General features: G+C 52.8%; 1 protein-coding gene across 1 annotated transcript; it reads left to right on the forward strand.

Annotated features, from left to right (window-relative positions):
• Positions 1–247: 247 nt before the first annotated feature.
• Positions 248–13,631, forward strand: PLAUR (plasminogen activator, urokinase receptor). Its single transcript, XM_070401492.1, is given in 8 exon segments — positions 248–346; positions 2,333–2,443; positions 3,526–3,669; positions 9,672–9,824; positions 10,838–10,972; positions 12,136–12,282; positions 13,069–13,244; positions 13,246–13,631. Coding segments are annotated over 8 exon segments (978 nt in total). The 5' UTR covers positions 248–273; the 3' UTR covers positions 13,285–13,631.
• Positions 13,632–22,058: the final 8,427 nt, after the last annotated feature.

The following is a 22,058-nucleotide window of genomic DNA, read 5'->3' on the forward strand; positions in this document are numbered from 1 at the left end:
GCTGGAATTGGCACCCCAGCGGCCTAGGACACAGCTGTGGCCTTGGCCCAGTGCGTCAGGGCAGAGCCAGCCCTCTGGTCCGCAGGCCACTCCCTGGCAAAGGAAGTCTGGCAGGGGGTGACATGGGGGAGGAGGTGGGGTGCCCACGCATCTAGAGCTGACTTGTTCTTTCGCCAAACGTGTGGGAGGAGCCCCGGGGATAACAAAACTGTCTGCTTCCCGCGGCCAGACTCAGAAGTGCAGGGAGGCCACGCACACGAGCCGCTGCCTACCATGAGCGTCCTGGGAATGCTGCCGCCGCCGCTGCTGCTGCTGCTGCTGCTGCTGGTTCAAGCCTGCATTCCAGGTAGGGGCCGGGGCCCAGCACCCGCTCCGGGAACTGAGTGTGAGGGCGGGGAACGGAGGGACGGGAGAGGAGGGGGACTCGAAGGGTGAGTTGGAGGAGGAGGAGGGGAGCTCAGTCCACAGCCCCTCCATTGAAATAATGGCTCTCCTCTCTGCAGCCCCACAGGGCACAGTGCCCAGCACACAGTATGTACTCGGGAAATACTAGTTGAGCGAAGGCATTTAGCAAGAGCCACCTTTTAGTGAGTGCGCTCTTGCTTCCAGGTCCTCTTCTAAGCTCTTTACTGGCTATTTCAAACTGGGAGGGCGGGATTATATTTTAACCGTTTTACTACACAGAAGGAAACTGAGGCAGAGAGAGGTTAAGTAACCGGCCCGAGGTCACACAGCCAGTTCTTGAATACGTGGGAGTCTGATCCCCGCAGGGCCGTCCCACTACTCTCTCCACTCTGTCACACCCCCTCTCCCCGCGACATAGGGAGGACAGAGCATTTAACACAAGGTCCACAGAGTCAAGGCCGAGCGTCACGGAGGCAGAGGCTGGAGACCTAGGGCTGGTCTCTGGAGGACCCTCTCACCTGCTTTCCCCGGAAAATGTAGGGGAAAGGGTTGACAAACCTCGAGGAAATAGAGAAGGAACTGAGTCAGAGCGAGGTGGGAGGGGGGTTGTGTGGGGTTGAGGAGTATTTTGTCAATGAATAACCCGGAAAGCTCTCCCGACCGTTGAATGAGTAATGACTCTGGAGGACTCCGAATTTGGACCATATGTCAGGCCTGGAGGGCGGAGAATAGGTCTTGCAGCCGGGCTAGCCTGCGGAGCTATAACCTCGGGGCGGATCTAGTGGGCGGGGAGGGAACCTGGGGGAGGAGCTAGTGGGCAGGGAGGGAACCTGGGGGAGCAGCTAGTGGGCGGGGAAGGAACCTCGGGGAGGAGCTAGTGGGCGGGGAGAGAACCTGGGGGAGGAGCTAGTGGGCGGGGAGGGAACCTGGGGGAGGAGCTAGTGGGCGGGGAGGGAACCTGGGGGAGGAGCTAGTGGGCGGGGAGAGAACCGGGGGGAGGAGATAGTGGGCGGGGAGAGAACCTGGGGGAGGAGCTAGTGGGCGGGGAGGGAACCTGGGGGAGCAGCTAGTGGGCGGGGAAGGAACCTCGGGGAGGAGCTAGTGGGCGGGGAGAGAACCTCGGGGAGGAGCTAGTGGGTGGGGAGGTAACCTGGGGGAGGAGCTAGTGGGCGGGGAAAGAACCTGGGGGAGGAGCTAGTGGGCGGGGAGGGAACCTGGAGGAGGAGCTAGTGGGCGGGGAGGGAACCTGGGGGAGGAGCTAGTGGGCGGGGAGGGAACCTGGGGGAGGAGCTAGTGGGCGGGGAGAGGACCTAAGGGACCCGCCGGGGGCTACTGTGCGTGCCAAGGCGTAGTTGGGTTAGAATCTCGAAGGGCTGACGGGCGGGGTTAGAACTTCAGCGTGGACTGATGAGAGGAGAGAATGTTGGGAACAGACTTTGGAGGGGGTAGAACCTGGGGAAGCTCGGTGAGGGTAGAGTGAGTACAGGGCAGGGGGAACGGGGGTAGAACGTAAAGGTCCGCCGGAGTCGGGTGAGGATGGCATGGCCCTAGGAGAGCTGGCGGAGTAGACCGAGGGTCGGCGGGATGGGGTGCAGAGCTTGGCTTCCGGACGGACTGAGAGAGTGGAGATAAGACTTTGAGGATAAGGCCCGCATGCAGACAGCTTTCCAGAGGAAATTAGCGAGGGGAGACGTTAGGGAAGGACTTGTGGGGGGCGGGGAGGGTTAGAGTCTTAGGAAAGGGGTGCGTAGATAGAACATTGAGAGAGAGAGACTAGGAGTGCACTGGGCTGGAAGAACGTGGCGCACGAACCTGAGCGCAAGGGCTTGGAGACTTGGTCCTGGTATCAGGACATCAGCGGGCCAGAGGGGGAACCCTGGCGCCGAGCTATAATAAACTCTCCTGTGGTCCCCGCTCTCTCCCCCAGCCGCCTGGGGCCTGCGGTGCATGCGGTGTGAGAGGACCGGGCATTGCCAGGTGCAAGAGTGCGCGCCCGACCAGGATCTCTGCAGGACCACGATCCTGAGCGTATGGGAAGGTAAGCCCCCACTCATGCGCATGACCAGGAGGCTTGTCTCACCAACTATCAGGGAAATGCAAACAGAAAGACCAGGAGACCGCTTCACGCCCACCGGACTGGCAGACATTTAAGAATCTGACAATGCTGGGGTCGCTGGGGATGTGGAGCTGCAGATCCCGCCTTCAGGGCGTCCACCTCACGGAGCGATTTGGCAATATCCAGTGTAGACGAAGAGTAGAGTGCCCTACAGCCAGCATTTCAACTCCCAGGAACGTAGAAACACGAAGAGCCTTGGCCGCATCTGCCCAGGGACCGAATGTGCCCAGGGACACATGTGTAAGAATGTTCTTAGCAGTGATGTTTGTGATAGGGAAAATTGGAAACACCCTAAAGTCACTTGGCAGCAGAGGAGAAAATTATGATGTCATCACATAATGAAATACCACACAGTTTAAAGAAGAAACTAGAACTGTGGGTATTAACATGGATACACCTAAAAAATATAAGGTGGACAGAAAAAAAAAAGCATGTTGCAGAGTATGATAGCCTTAAATATAAAGTGTAAAATATATGAAGCGACAGTGTAAGAATTACCTACACCAGTGGTTGGCTCTGGACAGGGCATAGGGGAATGTGATAGGGCGGGGTGGGGTGAGGGGGGGTGGGGTACCAAAGGCTTTCACTGTATCTTTTAAGGTTAGTTGATTTTAAAAATATCTGAAATAAATGTAACAAAGTGCTTAATATTTTATAAAGTTGGATGATGAATGCACAGTAGTTATTATATCATTGTCTTATACTTTTGGGGTAAGCTTAAAGCATTTTCCTTTAAAACTTCATATTCGAGGCACCTTCCTGCTGATGACTAAGTTGGGAGGGAGAGGGAGATAGAGCTAGAAGGTCTCAGTGTTGTCACTGAGAGAGTAGGGTCCCTGTGAGGGGTGGGGAGGGGAGATAACTCTAGAAAAGACAGAGTTAGACCCAAATCAGAATAGAGGCCTGAGGATCAGCCACAGGCGCGGTTACCTTAAGACCAGGAGTGTTAGAGGCTGGTAGAGCCCAGAGGAGCCTCCGGGGTAACAAAGATACACTCCTCACAGAAGGGGCGGAGCTGGAGGTGGTGGAGACAGACTGTGCCCATCCTGAGAAGACCAATAGGACCATGAGCTATCGGACAGGCATGCAGATCATCAGCCTGACAGAGGCCGTGTGTGGGTTCGATTTGTGCAACCGGCCCAACCCTGGTGAGTACGACAGCCCTTGCCATGCCCAACCGCAAACTCTCTCCAACTTAACCCCATAGTCATCCTGATCCTACCCCCAGCCCTATGCCACCCCAACCCCAACTCCATGCCTTACCCCAAGACCGACCCCAACTCAACCTTACCTCCAATCTCATCTCCAAATTCACTTTACCTCTAACACCCTCCCACTCAAATTCATCCTTGTTCCAAACACATCTCTAACCCCATCCCTAAATCAACCCCATCTCATCTCACACTATTACCAGTCCCACCCACAAACTCATCCCCTTCCCTAATTCTGCCCCATCCCATACATGTTTATGGGTTTTTTGTTTTTTATTGTTTAAAGCAGTGGTTCTCAACCTTCTGGCCCTTTAAATACAGTTCCTCATATTGTGACCCAACCATAAAATTATTTTCGTTGCTACTTCATCACTGTAATGTGGCTACTGTTATGAATCGTAATGTCAATATCTGATATGCAGGTTGGTCTTAGGCGACCCCTGTGAAAGGGTCGTTCGACCGCCAAAGGGGTCGCGACCCACAGGTTGAGAACTGCTGGTTTAAAGTATTACACATGTCTCCTTTTTCCCCCGATTGACCTCCTCCCCCCCCCCCCCCCCCCGCACACACACGTTTGTTTTTATGGTTGTTAAAGTATAAGATGCGACACCTACTCTTACAAAGCTACATACACTCACATACACTCAAGAGGTAGATGAGGTATCACACTGAAGATTTGTCGTCTAACCTTCTCCATGGGACAGGAGATGGTTCGGGCAATAGATCATAAGGGACAGGGATACCAGAGGCTCAACATTCTTAAGGGAAGTCAAAGAGGAGGGGGTCACAGGCCGCAGTGGGCTCAGAAAGATCCCTAGAATAGACGCTCCTTGACTGTCGCAGTGGAAAGGATGTGAGGAAACTTGTGTTGAGTCCCGTGGCTTCAGGCTCTGGTCAGTTTACGGAAAAGACTTAGAAAGATTCCAGTTCCCCACATTTCCACAGGAGAGAAAGGAGGGGAAGGAATGGAGGTCAGAGAGAGATTCCTTTTTCTGGCCCTAACGAGGAAGGAAATTGATTAAGGCCAGTCCAGTCACAATGCCGTCAGTAGAGTGAGAGCCTGTATTTGTATTTTTTTCTTTTTAAAAAATAGGTTTTTATTGATTTCAGAGAGAGGGGGGGAGAGGGAGAAAGGGATAGAAACATCAATGATGAGAGAGAATCAGTGATCGGCTGTCTCCTGCACTCCCCACACCGGGGATCCAGCCTACAACCCGGGCATGTGCCCTTGACCGGGAATTAATCTGTGACCTCCTGGTTCATGGGTCAACACTCAACCACTGAGCCACACTGTCCAGGCTGTACTGGGTTTTTCTTGTTCTTCATCCATCCTGACCTCAAACTTTTATCTGTTGGTGGGAACGGAACCAGATGCTCATTTTCAAGGAAGTGATGCGAGAGATGACGCCAGCTTCCTCTGTGGTTAGATATGTCTGAGGAAAACACTGATAATTGGGTCCAAGTAATGCTTCTAATGAGAGATAATAATCAAAATATTTAATAATATCGATCAGTGCTAAAGGCATTGATCAATTGGAAGAGGCCCCTGGAGGCCCCCTGCTGGGTCTGGTGTTGCTCCGTTGGCTGGTGGATCTTGGGGACATGAGGATTCTAAAGAAAGGGTTGAGGTGGTCAGGGGTCCACCAGAGAGCTTGGAGCAACAGCTGTCAATTCAGTAATTTAAAAACTGACATGCCCCGCCCTAACCGGTTTGGCTCAGTGGATAGAGCGTCAGCCTGCGGACTGAAAGGTCCCAGGTTCGATTCCGGTCAAGGGCATGTACCTTGGTTGTGGGCACATCCCCAGTAGGGGGTGTGCAGGAGGCAGCTGGTTGATGTTCCTCTCTCATTGATGTTTCTGACTCTCTAGCCCTCTCCCTTCCTCTCTGTGAAAAATCTATAAAACATATTATTTAAAAAAACAAAACTGACATGCCCCTATCAGCCCCATTTCTAATGCCACCTTACCCTGCGGTGGTGACCAGGTAGTTGGTTAAACCACATCCTGTACGTACGTGACACTGGACACAGCTGTGCCCCAGGCTGCCTCAGGCCCTGCTCCCACGGAGCTCACAGCCCAGGGGCCGGGGGAGACCCATCGCCAGACAGTGACCGCCCAGAGTGATCAGAGCCGGGACGGGGAGGCACCAGCAGAGGATGAGAACCATAACAGGAGAAACGGAGACTGTGTCGTGGGGAAGCACCGCCCAGACGGTCAGGGCTGAGCTGGGGGAACAGAGGCCAGAAAGGGCAGGGCTGGGCTATGTGAAGGGTAGGGGCTGTGGGACCCTGGAGGAGACACTGGACCAGGTCAGGGAAGGTTTCCTGCAGGAAGCAACAGCTAAGCTGGATCTTGAGGGATGACAGGAGTGAGACTGTTAAAAAGACAGTAGAGCCCTAGCTCGTTTGGCTCAGTGAATAGAGCTACAACCTGGGGACTAACGGGTCCCAGGTTCAATTCTAGTCAAGGGCACATTCCCTGGTTTGGGGCTCGATCCCCAGTAGGGGGCATGCAGGAGGCAGCCAATCAATGATTCTCTCTCATCATTGATGTTTCTATCTCTCTCTCTCCCCTCTCCCCTCCTCTCTGGAATCAATAAGAATAATAAATAAATAAAACCCTAAAAAATAAAATAAAAAGACAGTGGAAAGCATTTTCCAGGCAAAGGGATCAGCAGATACAAAGGCCCAGAGGTGGGTGGGAGTAGTATGGCCGGAGGAAAGATAACATGGGGCGAGAGGTATGGTGCATTATATTACACAGGGTCTCCAGGCTGTGGTGAGGAATATAGACTTCACCCTGGGAATGGGGGGAGGTCATGATGGAGGGATGCGGTGATGGAGGGAAAATAGGGAAGGGGAGGCCAACCTGGGTGGATGAGGTTGTCCAGGTGACGATGCAGGTGGCTGCATTAGAGTGTCAGCCCTGCAGATGGGGAGAAGTGGGTGGACTCTGGAGCTATTTACCAGTAGATGAGCAAGGGTTAGTGCCAGGTTAGACCTGGCCGTGGTTTTGTAGTTCTGGTCACGATGGAGTTGATTGTATCAGACAAACCCCCTGCCAATGACAGCTGTGAAAACTGGACGGATTATAAACAGTTATTTGAAGTCACTGACGGGCAGCAGATGAAGAAACGAAGCTGAAGTAGGGAAGCACAGACATTGAGTCCCTCAGACAAGCTGGGCTTTTCCTGGAGTGTACTTCCCAAATGGCACCTGTGGGGGGGAAGCAGAAACCACAGAGAGGTCATCGCTGGGCCAAGAAGACAGAGGTGGAGTCTGGGGCTGTCAGTGTCTAGAAAATGAGAGGGAAAAGCCAGAGAAGGGAATCCCCAAATCTGCAGATGACTTCCTCAGTCATTGGCAAGCTGTGCAGGCATCGTATCGGGCAGCTACAGAACTGAGCAAGGGTTCCAGCAGGCAGAGGATGCTGGGCAGACCCAAGTTGCCAAGTTGGCCAGAAAGGCCTTGGTAACCATCTCCGGCTTTTCTCTGAGGCCACACCCTAGGATTAGGGGCAAAACTGAAATAGACTGGCCCCCAAAAAACACCTACTTCCCATCGTCAGCAGGAAGAAAGCTGGCCCTCTTTGGAAGAAGATACATCATTTTAAGCCTTTACAAATGTTCGTCTATAATGTCTGGCATCTAATCAACACTTACGAGGTAGCTTGAAGAAAATAAAAAGGACCGATGGACCGGAACCCAAGAGGAAAGCCCCACAATAGACACAGAAGCGTAATTATTCAGAATTGGGGTTATTACACGTGGAACTTTACAATAGCTGTGATCAATATATTGAAGGAAATAGAGGAAAGGATAAGTTTTAGCAGAAATCTGAGCCGGCTTGGCTCAGTAGATAGAGCAGGCCTGGGGAGAAAGAGGAGAGTTTCATTCGGGGCACGTAGAGATTCGGGTGTTTGAGGGACAGCCAGGCGGCCTCCAGGGTGCAGTTGGGTATGTAGGTGTGGAGGTCAGAGAGATGTCTTGCCTGGAGAGAGATGTTGAGTTCCCAGCAGGTGGGTGGAAATGAAGCCACATCAGTAGGTAACATCCCCATGGGAGAGAGTGTGCACCGTGGGAAATGCAAAGGGCCTAAGACAACCCTGAGGATCACCCACACTTAGAAGAGCGACACAAGAAGAGCCCCCACAGGAGACCCATGGGGCTGCTTGAGTGTCCTTACAACATGGCAGCTGGCTTCCCCCGGAGCCAGTGGTCCAGACAGAGCTGGGGAAAGTTGCAATGTCTTTTCCAATGTAGCCCAGAAATCACACACCATCATTTACCCAGTATCCTTTTGGCTACACAGGTCATCCCTATTCTTTTTCTTTTATATTTTATCTTATTTTATTTTATTTATATATTTTATTGATTTTTTTAGAGAGGAAGGGAGAGGAATAGAGAGTCAGAAACATCGATGAGAGAGGAACATCGATCAGCTGCCTCCTGCACACTCCCCACTTGGGACATGCCTGCAACCAAGGTACATGCCCTTGACCGGAATCGAACCCGGGACCCTTCAGTCCGCAGGCCGATGCTCTATCCACTGAGCCAATCCAGTTAGGCTTATTTTATTTTATTTATTTTTTAATATATTTTTATTGGTTTCAGAGAGGAAGGAAGAGGGAGAGAGAGATAGAAACATCCATGATGAGAGAGAATCATGGATCGGCTGCCTCCTGCGAGTCCCCCACTGGGGATCGAGCCCACAACCCGGGCATGTGCCCTTGACCGGAATCGAACCTGGGACCTTTCAGTTCACAGACCGACGCTCTACCCACTGAGCCAAACCGGCTAGGGCTATTTTTATTTTTTTAAGTTTATTGATTTTGAGAGAGAGAGAAAGGGAGAGGGAGAGAGAAATATCGATAGGCTGCCTTCCGCAGGATGCTTCCTATCGGGGGAATCAAGCTGCCACCCAGGCATGTGCCCTTGACCAGTAGTTGAACCAGGAACCTCCTCGTGCTCAGGAAGATGCCCAACCAACAAGCCATACCAGGCAGGGCAGCCCTATTTATGGGAAAGGACTACACAAGGGCATAAATGTCAGAAAGTAGGGATTACTGGGGGCTGTCTTGGAGATTGGCTACCACAGGGAGCAAGAGAAGAGTTTAAGTAATTGTTCATTTACTCATTCATTCATTCAATAAATATTTATTCAGTATCTTCTCTGGCCCTGGCCCTCTGCTGGGTGGTATTGGGACACAGTCATGACAAAGACAGCCTTGGCCCTACTCTCCTGGGGCTGAGAGTCCACTGAGAGAAATAAGCCTGTCCCCAGACAGGGATGACCGGAGTGAGCAGGGCTGGGATGGGGGGCCCAGAGAGGCACCTGATCCAGCCTTAAAGGTCAGGGAGAGCTTCTTGGGGAAGGTGAAATCAGAGAAGACGATTCCTGAAGAATGAGTAGGATATACGGAAAGTCGAGAGCAAGGGGACGGTAGATGCAAAGGCTGCATGTGTTGGGTGTATATTTGGGGACTGCGGGTAGCGTTGTGGGACTAGTGAGGGAGATGAGGCAGGAGAGGTAGGCAGGACCCCGTCTTTGATGGGCCTTGAATGCCACTCTGAGAATCGTGGATTTTATGCTGAGGGCACCAGGGAGCCATGGAGGGGTTTTGAGCAGAGGAGAGAGAGGGTCAAAGTTGAGTATTAGAAACATCCTTCCAAGGCCATGAGGGGAGGCACTGAGGCTGGGGCGGGAGTGGCAACAATGGGCACCGGGAGGCCAGGGAGGGACTGGTACTGAAGGAGGTGTGAGCTGGACCTGGTCGGGGGACTGGGGAGGGAGGAATGCGTTCCAGAAAGACTCAGAATGGACAGGGTTTGCCGATTGGCTGGAGTGGGATAAGGAGGGGTTGATGCTGAGGTGAGTCTTCAAGGGAGCTGGCTCTCCAGGACTCTCCCGTGGACTCAGCCTCCTGCTTCTCCCACGCAGGCCGGCCTCCCACCTTCCCCCGAAGCCGCTACCTCGAATGTGTTTCCTGTGCCTCTTCGGACCTGAGCTGTGAGCGGGGCCGGGACAAGAGCCTCCAGTGCCGCAGCCCTAGTGAGCAGTGCCTGGAGGTGGTGACCCACCAGGACCCGGCAGGTGAGCCCCAACCTGCCAGCAGCTCCTTCTCCCTGCTTGGCTCCTTCCCAAGGCTGTACTTAAACCCCCAGATCACAGGGATTTAAGCCAGGCAGGAAGTTAGTACTCCCCTACACAAAAGTCCAGTGATGGGACGTCCGGGGCCGCAAAGGTAGTTCAGTCACCAGGAACCCAGACGCTTTCTGGTCTCTGACATATTGCTGCCATTCTCAAGATTGCCTCCCAGTCCACAACAGCTGCCGGAGTCCCAGGCCTCGTGTCCAAGTTCCAGGAAGAGGGAGGGGAGCCCTGCGGGAGTGGCTCAGTTGACTGAGCACCGTCCCATGCACCGAAAGGTTGCCAGTTCGATTCCAGGTCAGGGCACATACATGGGTTGTGAGTTTGATGCCCAGTCGGGGAGCATATCCGGTCAAGATTTCTCTCTCACATCAATGTTTCTCTCTCTCCCCTCCTCTCTCTAAGCATGTCTCTGGGGTGAGGATTTTTTTAAAAATATTTTTATTAATTTCAGAGAGGAAGGGAGAGGAAGAGAGAGATAGAAACATCAATGATGAGAGAATCATTGATCAGCTGCCTCCTGCACACCCCCTACTGGGGATCGAGCACACAACCTGGGCATATGCCCTTGACTGGAGTCGAACCCAGGACCCTTTAGTCCCCAAGCCAAGGCTCTATCCACTGAGCAAAACCAGCTAGGGCTCCGGGTGAGGATTTTTTTTTTAAATACACAAAAAACAAGGAAGGTGAAAAAAGGGGCACCTCTCATTTTGTAAGGGTTCTTTTTTCTGGAAACCCTATAAACCTTTCTACTTATATCCCATTAGCCAGAACTTAGCCCCATGACTATAGATCCTGAGGCTGGAAAATGTGTCTTTGGCTAGCTATATGCTGCCCCAGAGGAAATGAGGGCCCTATCCTGAAGGGTGGAGCGGAGAATGGACAGACGGCTGCTGCGGTGGGCCAAGCCAGGCTCGGGCCTTCATCAACCATCTGACCTCTCCTTTGCCCCCCAGGGAGCCCCGGAGATGAGCGCCACTCCCGAGGCTGTGGCAACCTCCCCGGCTGCCCAGGCCCCACCGGCTTTCACAACAACCACACCTTCCACTTCCTGCGGTGCTGCAACACCACCAAATGCAACGGGGGCCCAGGTAAGGGGCAGGGGGCCCAGCGTGGAGCCTGGGATCTGGGAGGGAGGGGCACTCAAGGCCGTGGCCGCTCTCTTGCGGGCACATACCTCCTCTCTGGGTCTCTGTTTCTTCCTCTGGAAGGTAGACATAGCAAGCCCTTCCTCAAAGAAGGATTCTGTGGGAATCCAATGAGTCTGTCCAACCTTCACCAAGACCCACAGGGGACACTGCCTACCTCTTGAGTCCTTCCACTGATCACCACCCTGGTTTAAGCCACCGTGACCTCGCGCTTAGATTGTTGCAGTAACCTCCTCTCTGATCCCCAGTGTTCAGCACAGCTGCAAGAGAGACTTTTTTTAAATGTAAATAAGGTCTTGTCGCTCTCCTTCCTCAAGCACTTGAACGTCCCCTTGCTCTGAGGATAAAACCAAAGGCCATGCTATGCCCTATGTAATGCATCACACACACACACACACACACACACACACACTCACACACCACCTCCTGGTCTTTATTTAGTCCTGCAACTGCCAAACGCCGCCCTGCCTCAGGGCCTTTGCACACGCAGTGCCCTCGGCTGGAACACGTCTCCCTGAGGAGTTCGCCTGACTGGCTAGTTCTCATTGGGGTCTCAGCTTTAAAGTATCATCCTCAGTGAAATGTTCCTGCCCCTCCCCTTCCGTATAATCTCAGCCCACCGTGTTACTCTGTGTGAAAAGTGCTGTCCGACGGAACTCTCCACAGCGACGGGGTGTCCTTTCCTGTGCACGTGGTCGCCACTACCACAAATGGCCATGGAGCACTGGCCATGGGAACTGAATTTTGAATTTTATTTCATCATTGTTCATTCATTCCAATCAATGTAGGTGCAACCGTATGTGGCTAGTGACTACCGCACGGACAGTGTCACTGTAAACTCTAAGTTCTGTGAGAGTAGGGACTGTTTGATCTTACTCAGATGCTTACCCAGAACCTGGTCAGACAGGGGCTCCGGGGGTCCTGAGAGTTGGGATTTCTCCCACAGGCCCCAGAGAACCCCCAAAAGAGAGTGTGGTTCCCATGTCTGCCACAAGGGGGCGCCGTGCCATCTCAGGCTGAGAGCTGGGAGTCCGTGCAGGAGGACGCCTCTCCCTATAATACCCTAACCCTGTTTTAATGACCTTCGTCTCTTGTCTTCTCCCAAGTCACGGAGCTTGAAAACCTGCCGCTGAATGGCCTCCAGTGCTACAGCTGTCAGGGGAACGGCACCCACGGATGTTCCTCCGAGGAGGCCTCCCTCACCGCCTGCCGAGGCCCCATGAACCAGTGTCTGGAGGCCACAGGCACTAACGGTGAGGCCCTTTGGGAGCTGGAGGGGGGTGTGTAAGAGGCCATCTTCCAGTTCTGGACTTGGTGGAGGTGGGTCTTCCTGTGGGGTTTCCCGCTGCAGGGTACAGATTGCAGTAAGGAATTGGGACTTGCCCGGTAGGGAATGTGGACCGTTTTAGGGATGGGACTTCCCATGGACATCCCCGGCTCCCATCCTGTGACGACCTGGAAAGGTCTCTGTTCCAGTAGTTCCCAAACACTTTGGTCTCAAGATTCCTTCACGCTCCTAAAAAGTATTGTTTCCGTCGGTTATATCTAGCAGATATTAACTGCATTATAAATCAAAAGAGAAATTTTTATAAGATATACTTATTAATTTATTTTAAAATAACAATTAAAAACTCATTACATGTGAACCTATTTTTATGGAAAGAAAAAAACCTACATTTTCCAAAATGAAGAAAAAAAAAACTTTTAACGAGAAGACTGGCATTATTCTACACTTTTGCAAATCTCGTTGCTGTCTGGCTTCATGGAAGACAGCTGGGTCCTCATCGCTGCTTCTGCATTCAGTCTGTTGCAAGATCACATGTCCTGGTGGTTGTGGAGAACACCCTTGTACGCTCACGAGAGCGGAAAAAGCCAAACGGCGTTTTGGCATTATCCTGAGAATGTGTTTAACGTCACAGACCCCCTGCACCACTCTCAGAGCTTCTGCTTTTTCTGGTGGTGCCCACCACAGGGTGGCTCATCACCCGGGGAAGCGCAGGCCCGAGAGCTGGGCGTCACACAGTCTTCTCTCTCCTCAGGGCCGGGGTACCCGAGCTACACAGTACGAGGCTGTGCGACGGCGTCGTGGTGCCAAGGCCTCCATGTAGCTGAAGGCTTCAAACTGACGGATCCCAACGTCTCCTGCTGCACTGGAAACGGCTGTAATCACCCCAACCGCGATGCCCAGTCCCGCAGGGGGGGCGCCCCCCGGCCGGGCCCTGCCCACCTCAGCCTCACCATCACTCTGCTTGTGACTGCAAGACTATGGGGAGGCACTCTCCTCTGGACCTGACCCCCACACTCTCCCTGCCCTGGCTGGATCCAGGGGACCCCTCCGCCCTTCCCGCAGCTCCCAGGCCTTCAGACTCGCTGTGTGACCTCAGGCCAGTGTGCTGCCTCCTCTGGGCCTCGGTGTTCCCAGCCGTGAAGACACCCGACTCACAGAATTACGAGAAACGGAGGAGAAAAGCTAGAGAAAGGCTGCGGGCCAGCAGGAGTTCTTGTGATTACTAATATTGTTGCCCCTCTTGTTGTTATTATTAATTAATATTTGTTTTATTTAATATTTTATACTTTATATAAAGATTTTTATACCGATGAACAGGGTCAGACCTGCCCTTCTCCATAGCGGCTTTCTTTCTTTCTTTCTTTCTTTCTTTCTTTCTTTCTTTCTTTCTTTCTTTCTTTCCTTCCTTCCTTCCTTCCTTCCTTCCTTCCTTCCTTCTTTCTTTCTTTCTTTCTTTCTTTCTTTCTTTCTTTCTTTCTTTCTTTCTTTTTTAAATATATTTTTATTGAGTTCAGAGAGGGAGGGAGAGGGAGAGAAATAGAAACATCAATGATGAGGGATAACCATGATTAGCTGCCTCCTACACGCCCCCTACTGGGGATCGAGCCCGCAACCCGGGCATGTGCCCTGACTGGGAATCGAACCTGTGACCTCCTGGTTCATAGGTCGATCAATGATCAACCCCTGAGCCACATTGGCTGAGCGCGTCCATCTTTCAAAGATGCATGGGGGGCACCCTTCCTCAGGCTCCTGGAAGTAGGGGTCACATGATAGGACCCAGGTGGTCAAGGCCTCCGCTTGGGAGCAGTCCCGTGGGGCTTCCACCCCAAGTCACCTCCACATCGATTTCTGGGCTCCAAATGCAAACTTCTCACTCACCCACCTCAGCACTAACCTTCCCGTCTCTTCTCCCAAACGCCAAAGGTCAAGACTACTTTGTTGTTCTATGTGGGCATGTCTCGTTTCCTGCGGCTCTGAGACAGCAGATGTATGGGGGATGACCTGCCTGCCAGGCTCCCCCTTGATGGACTGCAGCGAAGAACAGGATAGGACTACATTTCCCCTGATGCTCTGGGGCCAGGCATAAAGGCTGGGCTCTATTTCCTAAGATTCCCTCAGACTCGCTGACAAAAACAGAGAGCTACCATTTCAGTGGCGCTCTTGAGCTCACTGTGGAAGAGTTCACATTTCCCATGGTTCACTGAGGCAAACCCATAGGGACAAATGACATGGGGCCCTGTGGCAAATGAAGAAAGAGATACGTCATCTTCCCTGGTGCTTGGGACTAGGTCTCTCCTTAGGACCTCCCCAAAGCACATGTTGCCAACTGTCATTGGCTTAAAAAGAGGGGGTCTTGAACACAGTGGCTCTGTGACTGCTTTGACCCATAGAATGTGGCGGGAGGGGTGCCACCCCCCGCTCTGGGCCCAGGCTTCCAGGAGCCGTCCGCTTCCGGGGAGCCAGCTGCCGTGCGAAAGTCCTCCTGCACCCAGCCGGCGTGCCGTGAGGCCGCCCAAGCTGCCCATGCATGGGTGCCATATGGAGAGAGAGCCACAGATGGTCCAGTCCTCTCAGCCCGGGCACCACACAGGCACGAAGGAGCTGCCTTGGACATCGCCACCCCAGCAGATGCCACGTGCAGGGGGAGCAGGAAGCCCAGCTGCTCCCATTGCCTGGGGCTGCTATCAGTTACTACAAACGGACAGCTGGGTGGCTTCAACCACAGGCATTCATTTCCCTCAGAGTTCTGGCTGCTGGAAGCCCAAATCCAGGTGCTGGCAGAGCCATGTTCCTTCTAAAGTCTCTGGGTGCTGCCGACAATCTGACAATCCGTGACGCTCCTTGGTTTACAGCTAAATCACTCCACCCTCTGCCTGTCGTCACGTGGCCTCCTTCTCTGTGAATGTGGCTGTGCGTCTCCAAATCTCTCCCTCTCCTTATAAGGACGCCAGCCGTGGATTTAGGGGCCCACCCTAACCCAGTATGACCTCATCTTAACTTAATCACATCTGCAAAGACCGTATTTCCAAATAAGGTCACACTCATTGATCCTGAGGGTTAGGACTTCAACATATATTTTGAGGGGACACATTCAACCCACATCCCCAGTTAATAGCCAGAACCAAGGTTCCAGATAGAGGCCCCCGCAACCCGTCCCCTTCATCTCCAGCTGTTCAAGCCAGCCCACGTGGGCCCCAGGCCCTTGCGGGGCACATACGCGCTGCCCCTGCTGAGCCTTGCTGAAATTCCTGACCCACAGAGTCACAAAACAAAAAGGCTGTGGTTTTACACCGCTGGGTTTGGGTTACTTTGTTACACCGAAGTGGTTACCTGGAACAATCGTGTGTTTGCTTGTTTCGCTATAATATCCACAAAGGGCAAGGCCTTGTATTTGGTCACTACTGTCTAGACTAGAACCTAGACTAGTGCCTGGGACATGGCAGGTGCTGAAGAAAAGGAGGAAAAAAAGGGAGGAAAGACTACATCTTCTATGTTACCAAAAGCTGGGCATGGGCCCTAGCCGGTTCGGCTTTTGGACTGAAGGGTCCCAGGTTGGATTCTGGTCAAGGGCACGTGCCCGGCTGTGGGCTCGATCTCCAGTAGGGAGTGTGAAGGAGGCAGCCAATCAATGATTCCCTTTCATCATTGTTGTTTCTATCTCTCCCTCTCCCTTCCTCTCTGAGATCAATAAAAAACAAACAAACAAACAAACATAAAAACAACAAACAAACTGGGCATGGACTCCATCTCCCAAGATAACATTTTCTGAGATGCTCCATAATTAAAATTGAGGATAATCTCACCTTTGCCATGATTCCCTCCGATAGAAATTGCAGACTAGCACCACATTTCCCAGGATGCCTTTCCACAGGAACTGAGGGTAGGACTGCATCTCCCAGGAGACCCAGTGGCAGAGACTGGAGTCTGGGATGACATCTCCTATGGTGCCCCACGGCAGATTTCGAGGCCAGGGATAAATTTCTCATAATGTTCTACACCGGAGCTTGTAATCAGGACCTCATCGTTGCTGGCTCCCAAGGTGTTTTCCAGGGATCTCGCTTGCAAGAAGTAAAATCCAGTTAAGCTGACTTCAGCAAAAATGACAATGCTATTAGAAGTTTAGAATCCAGGCAAGAGCTAGGTCTCTGGGCCTCACCAGGGACAGGAAACAGAATTGAAAAGCGGTGTGCGAAATTACGGTTGTCTCCCTTTTGCAAAATCTCTCTGCTTCTCTCCTCTCTCTCTAAATGTGTGGCTTCCGTCATGGGCTTTTTCTGTCTCTCCACAGACTACCTTCTTTTTCTTCATACATAGTCGCCAAAGATGCCCTTGAAATGTCAAGTACCAGGAACGACCGGGTCCTGGTTCTGAAGTTCTAGCAGGCAGACCCTGATGGGGTCTAGTTTGGGTCAGGGCTCTGCCGAAGACCCACTCTGCTGCTATGGCCAGGGAGGTGCATCAGAGCTACTCCATACAGTTGTCCGGGTTATGAACAGGCCTCCACTGCTCCTGCAGCGACCAGGGGATGCAGCCCCCTCAGCAAGAGCTGGGAAAACAAGCTCTGGGAGGGAGACCCTATCACAAGTATGGGGGAGCAGCTGGAAAAGAACACTCCCACTCAGGGCTGCCCCCATGGATTCCGTGTGAATCACAGGTAATATGGTGGCCAGGGGTGTGTGTGACAGGACACACAACGCAAAATGATTGAAACAACGGGGAACTGGCTTACCAGATAACAAGAGGTCATGACCAGGGTAGTTCCTGGGCTGACTAGTTCAACGTTTCCACTGTGTCCTGAAGGAGCTGCTTAGGCTTGTCTGTCTCCTGAGCCGCATGATGACCACTGCAGCTCCAGACATCACACCCACACTCAGAGGCAATAACAAAAGGCCGTTTCTACTCAGGGTCTCTTTTTTATTTTATTTTTATTTTTTTAAAAATATATTCTATTGATTTTTTTACAGAGAGGAAGGGAGAGGGATAGAGAGTTAGAAACATCGGTGAGAGAGAAACATCGATCAGCTGCCTCCTGCACACCCCCTACTGGGGATGTGCCCGCAACCAAGGTACACGCCCTTGACCGGAATCGAACCTGGGACCCTTCAGTCCGTAAGCCGATGCTCTATCCACTGAGCCAAACCGGTCAGGGCTCTTTTTTATTTGTTAAAGTGTATTTTTATTGATTTCAGAGAGGAAGGGAGAGGGAAAGATAGAAACATCAATGATGAAAGAGAAGCCTAGATTGACTGCCTCCTCCACGGGGGATGGAGCCCACATGTGCTCTGACCGGGAATCGAACAACGACCTCCTGGCTCAGAGGTCGACACTCAATCACTGAGCCACGCCAGCGGGCTGCGCCTCCTTTGTAAAACCAAGAAAAACTATCCCAAGACATACAGGCCAACTTGCCCTCAGGTTTTATTGGCCTGACCTGTTACATACCTGGTACACCCTCGTCTACAGCAGCCACGGGAAGGGGGCAGGGAACCACAATATTTGGCAGACTATATTCAGACCCCACTCCTAGGGCTGCCCCCACATCATCTGGCTATTAAAGAAAGATGGCTGCCTGACCCAAGTTAGGGTGTTTTTAGGGAGGAACAAAAGGGGGATGTGTATCAGAGGGGGGAAGCACCCAGTCTTCCTCCCGTAGAGGGAAAAATCGTTCTTCCCTACAGTGTCCTTCCCGATGTGTCACCTTCCTTTGCACACTGCCACCATACTCACTGCACTTCTCGTCACCAACTGTGGGGGCGGGGTCTCCACACCAAGCAGCGCTCTGTGACACCGGTGGGTGTTCTACCATCTAACTCAGTTCTGACACTATCCACCGGGGATAACATGAGGCCCCGCAGGAGAAGGGCCGTCCCACCAAGCCTCTCCCCGCTCCAGGTGCCAGCGGCAAGTCCAGGTCGCCTCCTGCACTGTGACCCATCGGCTACAAGCGAGAGGCTCCCACGGCGCCCTCTTCAGGGCTGATTAACTCGCTAGGGCAGTGGTTCTCAACCTTCCTGATGCCGCGACCCTTTAATACAGTTTCCCATGTGGTGGTGACCCCCAACCATAAAATTATTTTCGTTGCTACTTCATCACTGTAATGTTGCTACTGTTATGAATCGTCGTGTAAATATCTGATATGCAGGATGTATTTTCATTGTTACAAATTGAACATAATGAAAGCATAGAGGTTAATCACAAAAACAATATGTAATTTTTTTAAATATATTTTATTGATTTTTTACAGAGAGGAAGGGAGAGGGATAGAGAGTTAGAAACATCGATGAGAGAGAAACATCGACCAGCTGCCTCCTGCACACCTCCCACTGGGGATGTGCCCGCAACCAAGGCACATGCCCCCGACCGGAATCGAACCTGGGACCTTTTAGTCCGCAGGCCGACGCTCTATCCACTGAGCCAAACCAGTTTGGCAACAATATGTAATTATATCTGTGTTTTCCAATGGTCTTAGGCGACCCCTGTGAAAGGGTCGTTGGACCCCCAAAGGGGTCGTGACCCACAGGTTGAGAACCGCTGCGCTAGAGACAGGAAGGATACAGATGTACCTCCAGATGGGAGAGACGCGCAGGCCAGGTGTGTGGGCAGGCACGCAGTTTCCATGCCTTCTCTGCGCACATCACTCGCCCTGTACCTACGTGTTTGCCAACCCAGAAGCTCTCTGAACATCACACCTGCGGGATTTTTACGGCGGCTTCGCCACGTAGGCGTGATAGGTCCTTAACTCCCCTGTTCAGCCCTTCTTCCCTCTCAAGAGCAGGGGGGACAAAGCTGAAAAGTCCAAGCTTCTAATCAAGGCTTTGTTTTTTAGGTGACCAGCTCTCACCCAGGAGCCCAAAGTCACCTCATTCAGACACTCCTATCACCCAAGAAATGACAAGGTTTTCAAGTGCTCTGTGCCGGAAATGGGGGGCAAAGACCAAATATACACTGAGTGGTCAGATTATTATTATGACCACCCCATCAGTACTTCATTGACACTCCCAAAAATACTGAATATTGAAAACTTCCTAAGCAAATACTCTCAAGGTTTTATTCTTATTCTTTTTTTTAAAAATATATTTTATTGATTTTTTACAGAGAGGAAGGGAGAGAGATAGAGAGTTAGAAACATCGATGAGAGAGAAACATCAATCAGCTGCCTCCGCACATCTCCTACTGGGGATGTGCCCGCAACCCAGGTACATGCCCTTGACCGGAATCGAACCTGGGACCTTTCAGTCCGCAGGCCGACGCTCTATCCACTGAGCCAAACCGGTTCCGGCTATTCTTATTCTTATTATTTGCATAACTAATTCACTTCATTGTACTGATGGGGTGGTCATAATCATCTGCCCGGTCATAATAATCTGGCCACTCAGTGCATGTGCCTATTATCTCACAGAATGGCAATGAGTAAACAACTACCAAGGTCTGCAAGATCCCAAGATTTCAAAAACTCAGGAACGCTTGCCCTGGCCGGGCGATGCAGTTGATTGGAGCATCGTCCCATGCACATACCTGGGTTGTGCGCTAGATCCCCGGCTGGGGTGCATGTGGGAGGCAACCAATCGATGTTACTCTCTCACATCAACGTTTCTCTCTCTTTCCCTCTCTCTCTCCTCCTCCTTCTCTCTCTAAAATCAATAAACATACCCTCAGGTGAGGATAAAAAAAACCCTCAGGAATAGTCAACTCATGGTGTGCAGCCCATTCCCTTTCCCCCCGTCCCCCCTCCCCCTAAATAGCAGGCACAGCGTAGCTGCCTCCCCAATAGCATTTCTGTTGAGAAAGCTGATTTCATCTCTGGCCTGGCGGTAGGGGGAGCCTTTGGCTCGTGTCTAATTTAATCAGCAGCATCTCAACCCCCTGGGCCATTGATACTGGTTCTGTGATAGGCAGGTGGCATCATCTGGACCAATGAGGCACAATGAAAGGTTTTTCTAGAGGCTTCTGGTGGGAAATGTTTGCCCTCTCTACTGAGGGAGCTCTTCTCTCCCTTCCTCTCTTCCCACTTCAGGCTCTTTCCGTCTATTTGTCCATCTTTTCCCCTCTCTGCCCCTCCCAAAGGTGAAGGAAAAGTGTGGCCCCAGGGGTATTTGCCAGCCATCATGCATCCTGAGGTAAGATGTTTATACTCAGGACAGAGATGGACAGACCACGCTGCAGCCAGCCACACCCGAGGCTGTTTTTATATGTGAAACGATTCTCTTTCCCGAAAGCCAGTTGGTTGGATTTACTGTCACCTGCATGAAAGCCCTACTAGATAAGGCACCATGGAGTGGGATGGGGACAGGACCACCATACTCATGGTGTGGGATCCAAAGAAGAGAGATGAGAACCACAACACCTCAGAATGCCCTGCAGCTGGAGTAAGAGCCGTTGGTTAGAGCCATGGGCAAGAAGACCTATTGGTTCCTGGGGGAAAGACAACTCCTAGCTGCTGGCTACCCAAATCCAGGTTAGACGCCTCTCCCCACCTTTCCTAACACACAGCCCTGGGAGGATTAGAGGTGACCCAGCCTGGCCACCTCTTTCCCCAGCTAACAGAAGGATAAGCTGAGGGTGGAAAAGGAAGGGAGTCCCTCCGAGCTGTGGTCCTGGGGACACAGAGGTTGGTGGGAGATCTGGCCCAGAGGACAGAGAGGATGCCGGGAGCCGGGCCCTGAGGGCAGAAAGGATGTCTGGAGTTGAAGCCCGGGGTGCGCCCGGATATAGAATATCTTGGTAGTGGTGGCGATAACAAGCAAGGATTCTCACAGTTGGCATATCTCAATGACCTCATTGTCAAAGGGCCTGGGAGAGGCTGCTGTCTCCTGCCTCCCCTGGTTTCTCACTCTCCTTGCGTCCTAAGGGAGACCGTCCTGCACCGGGTGTACAAGGCCCAACAGAAGTGGGGCTCAGGGAGACCCACTCCCCCGGAGGGAGAAGGGACCCGAGTCTGCAGGCCTGAGTCAGCATCAAAGGTGAAAGAGAAGAGGGAAGGGCGCATAGGCAGGGACACAGAGAAACGGGCTGGAGGAGCAGGGACATGGGGTGGGGCAGCTGCACGCGGTGCCTGCGAGGCATCCACAGGAGCCTCTCCCTGGGAGACTCAGCACTCAGGCTCCCTTCCAGCTGGTTCACTCTCAGGGGGCCCCTGCGGGCAGGGAATGATGTGGAAACACGGGGTTTCCGGGTCAGGACAGGAGGGAACGTGGGGTTTGACTCCAGCCCAGCCCAGCCCAGCCCAGCGCTGGGGGGTCGTGGACCTGCCCAAACAGGAGGCTGCAGCCGTCCCTCCCCAGGCGGCGCAGCTCACGGCTGTCACGTGACACCGTCCTTCACTCACCTGTGCACAGGTCACTTCCCACTCTCACTTTCCCACGACACACGCCCCCTCCCTCGGCCTCACACTCTCTCCCCTTTGCACACCCGCGCGCACACCCGAACCTTCACGCGCAGGGGCCGCCCCCGCCTCCCTACCCGACACCGCGCCCGCCCCGCCCCTGCGCTCAGCCTTCCGACCCTGCGCACCCTCACCTTTCACACGCACACTCGCCCGCACACCACGCTCCTGCCCTTGCACCCCGACACACCCCCGCTTCTCCGCTGATCGCCCCACCTCTGCCCCCGCCCGGCCTGTCCCGCTCCCGGCCCCGCCCGCCGGCTGCCCACCTCTGCGCGCCGCGCCCCCACCACCTCCCCGCGGGTCCTCGCCCACACAGTGTGTCCCGGTCTCCCAGTCCTTCCCGGACTGGCCCCGGC

The sequence above is a fragment of the Myotis yumanensis genome, unplaced genomic scaffold, assembly GCF_028538775.1.
Source record: "Myotis yumanensis isolate MYYU_CA2020_CCGP unplaced genomic scaffold, mMyoYum1.0.hap1 SCAF_23, whole genome shotgun sequence".
NCBI classification, from domain to species: domain Eukaryota; kingdom Metazoa; phylum Chordata; class Mammalia; order Chiroptera; family Vespertilionidae; genus Myotis; species Myotis yumanensis.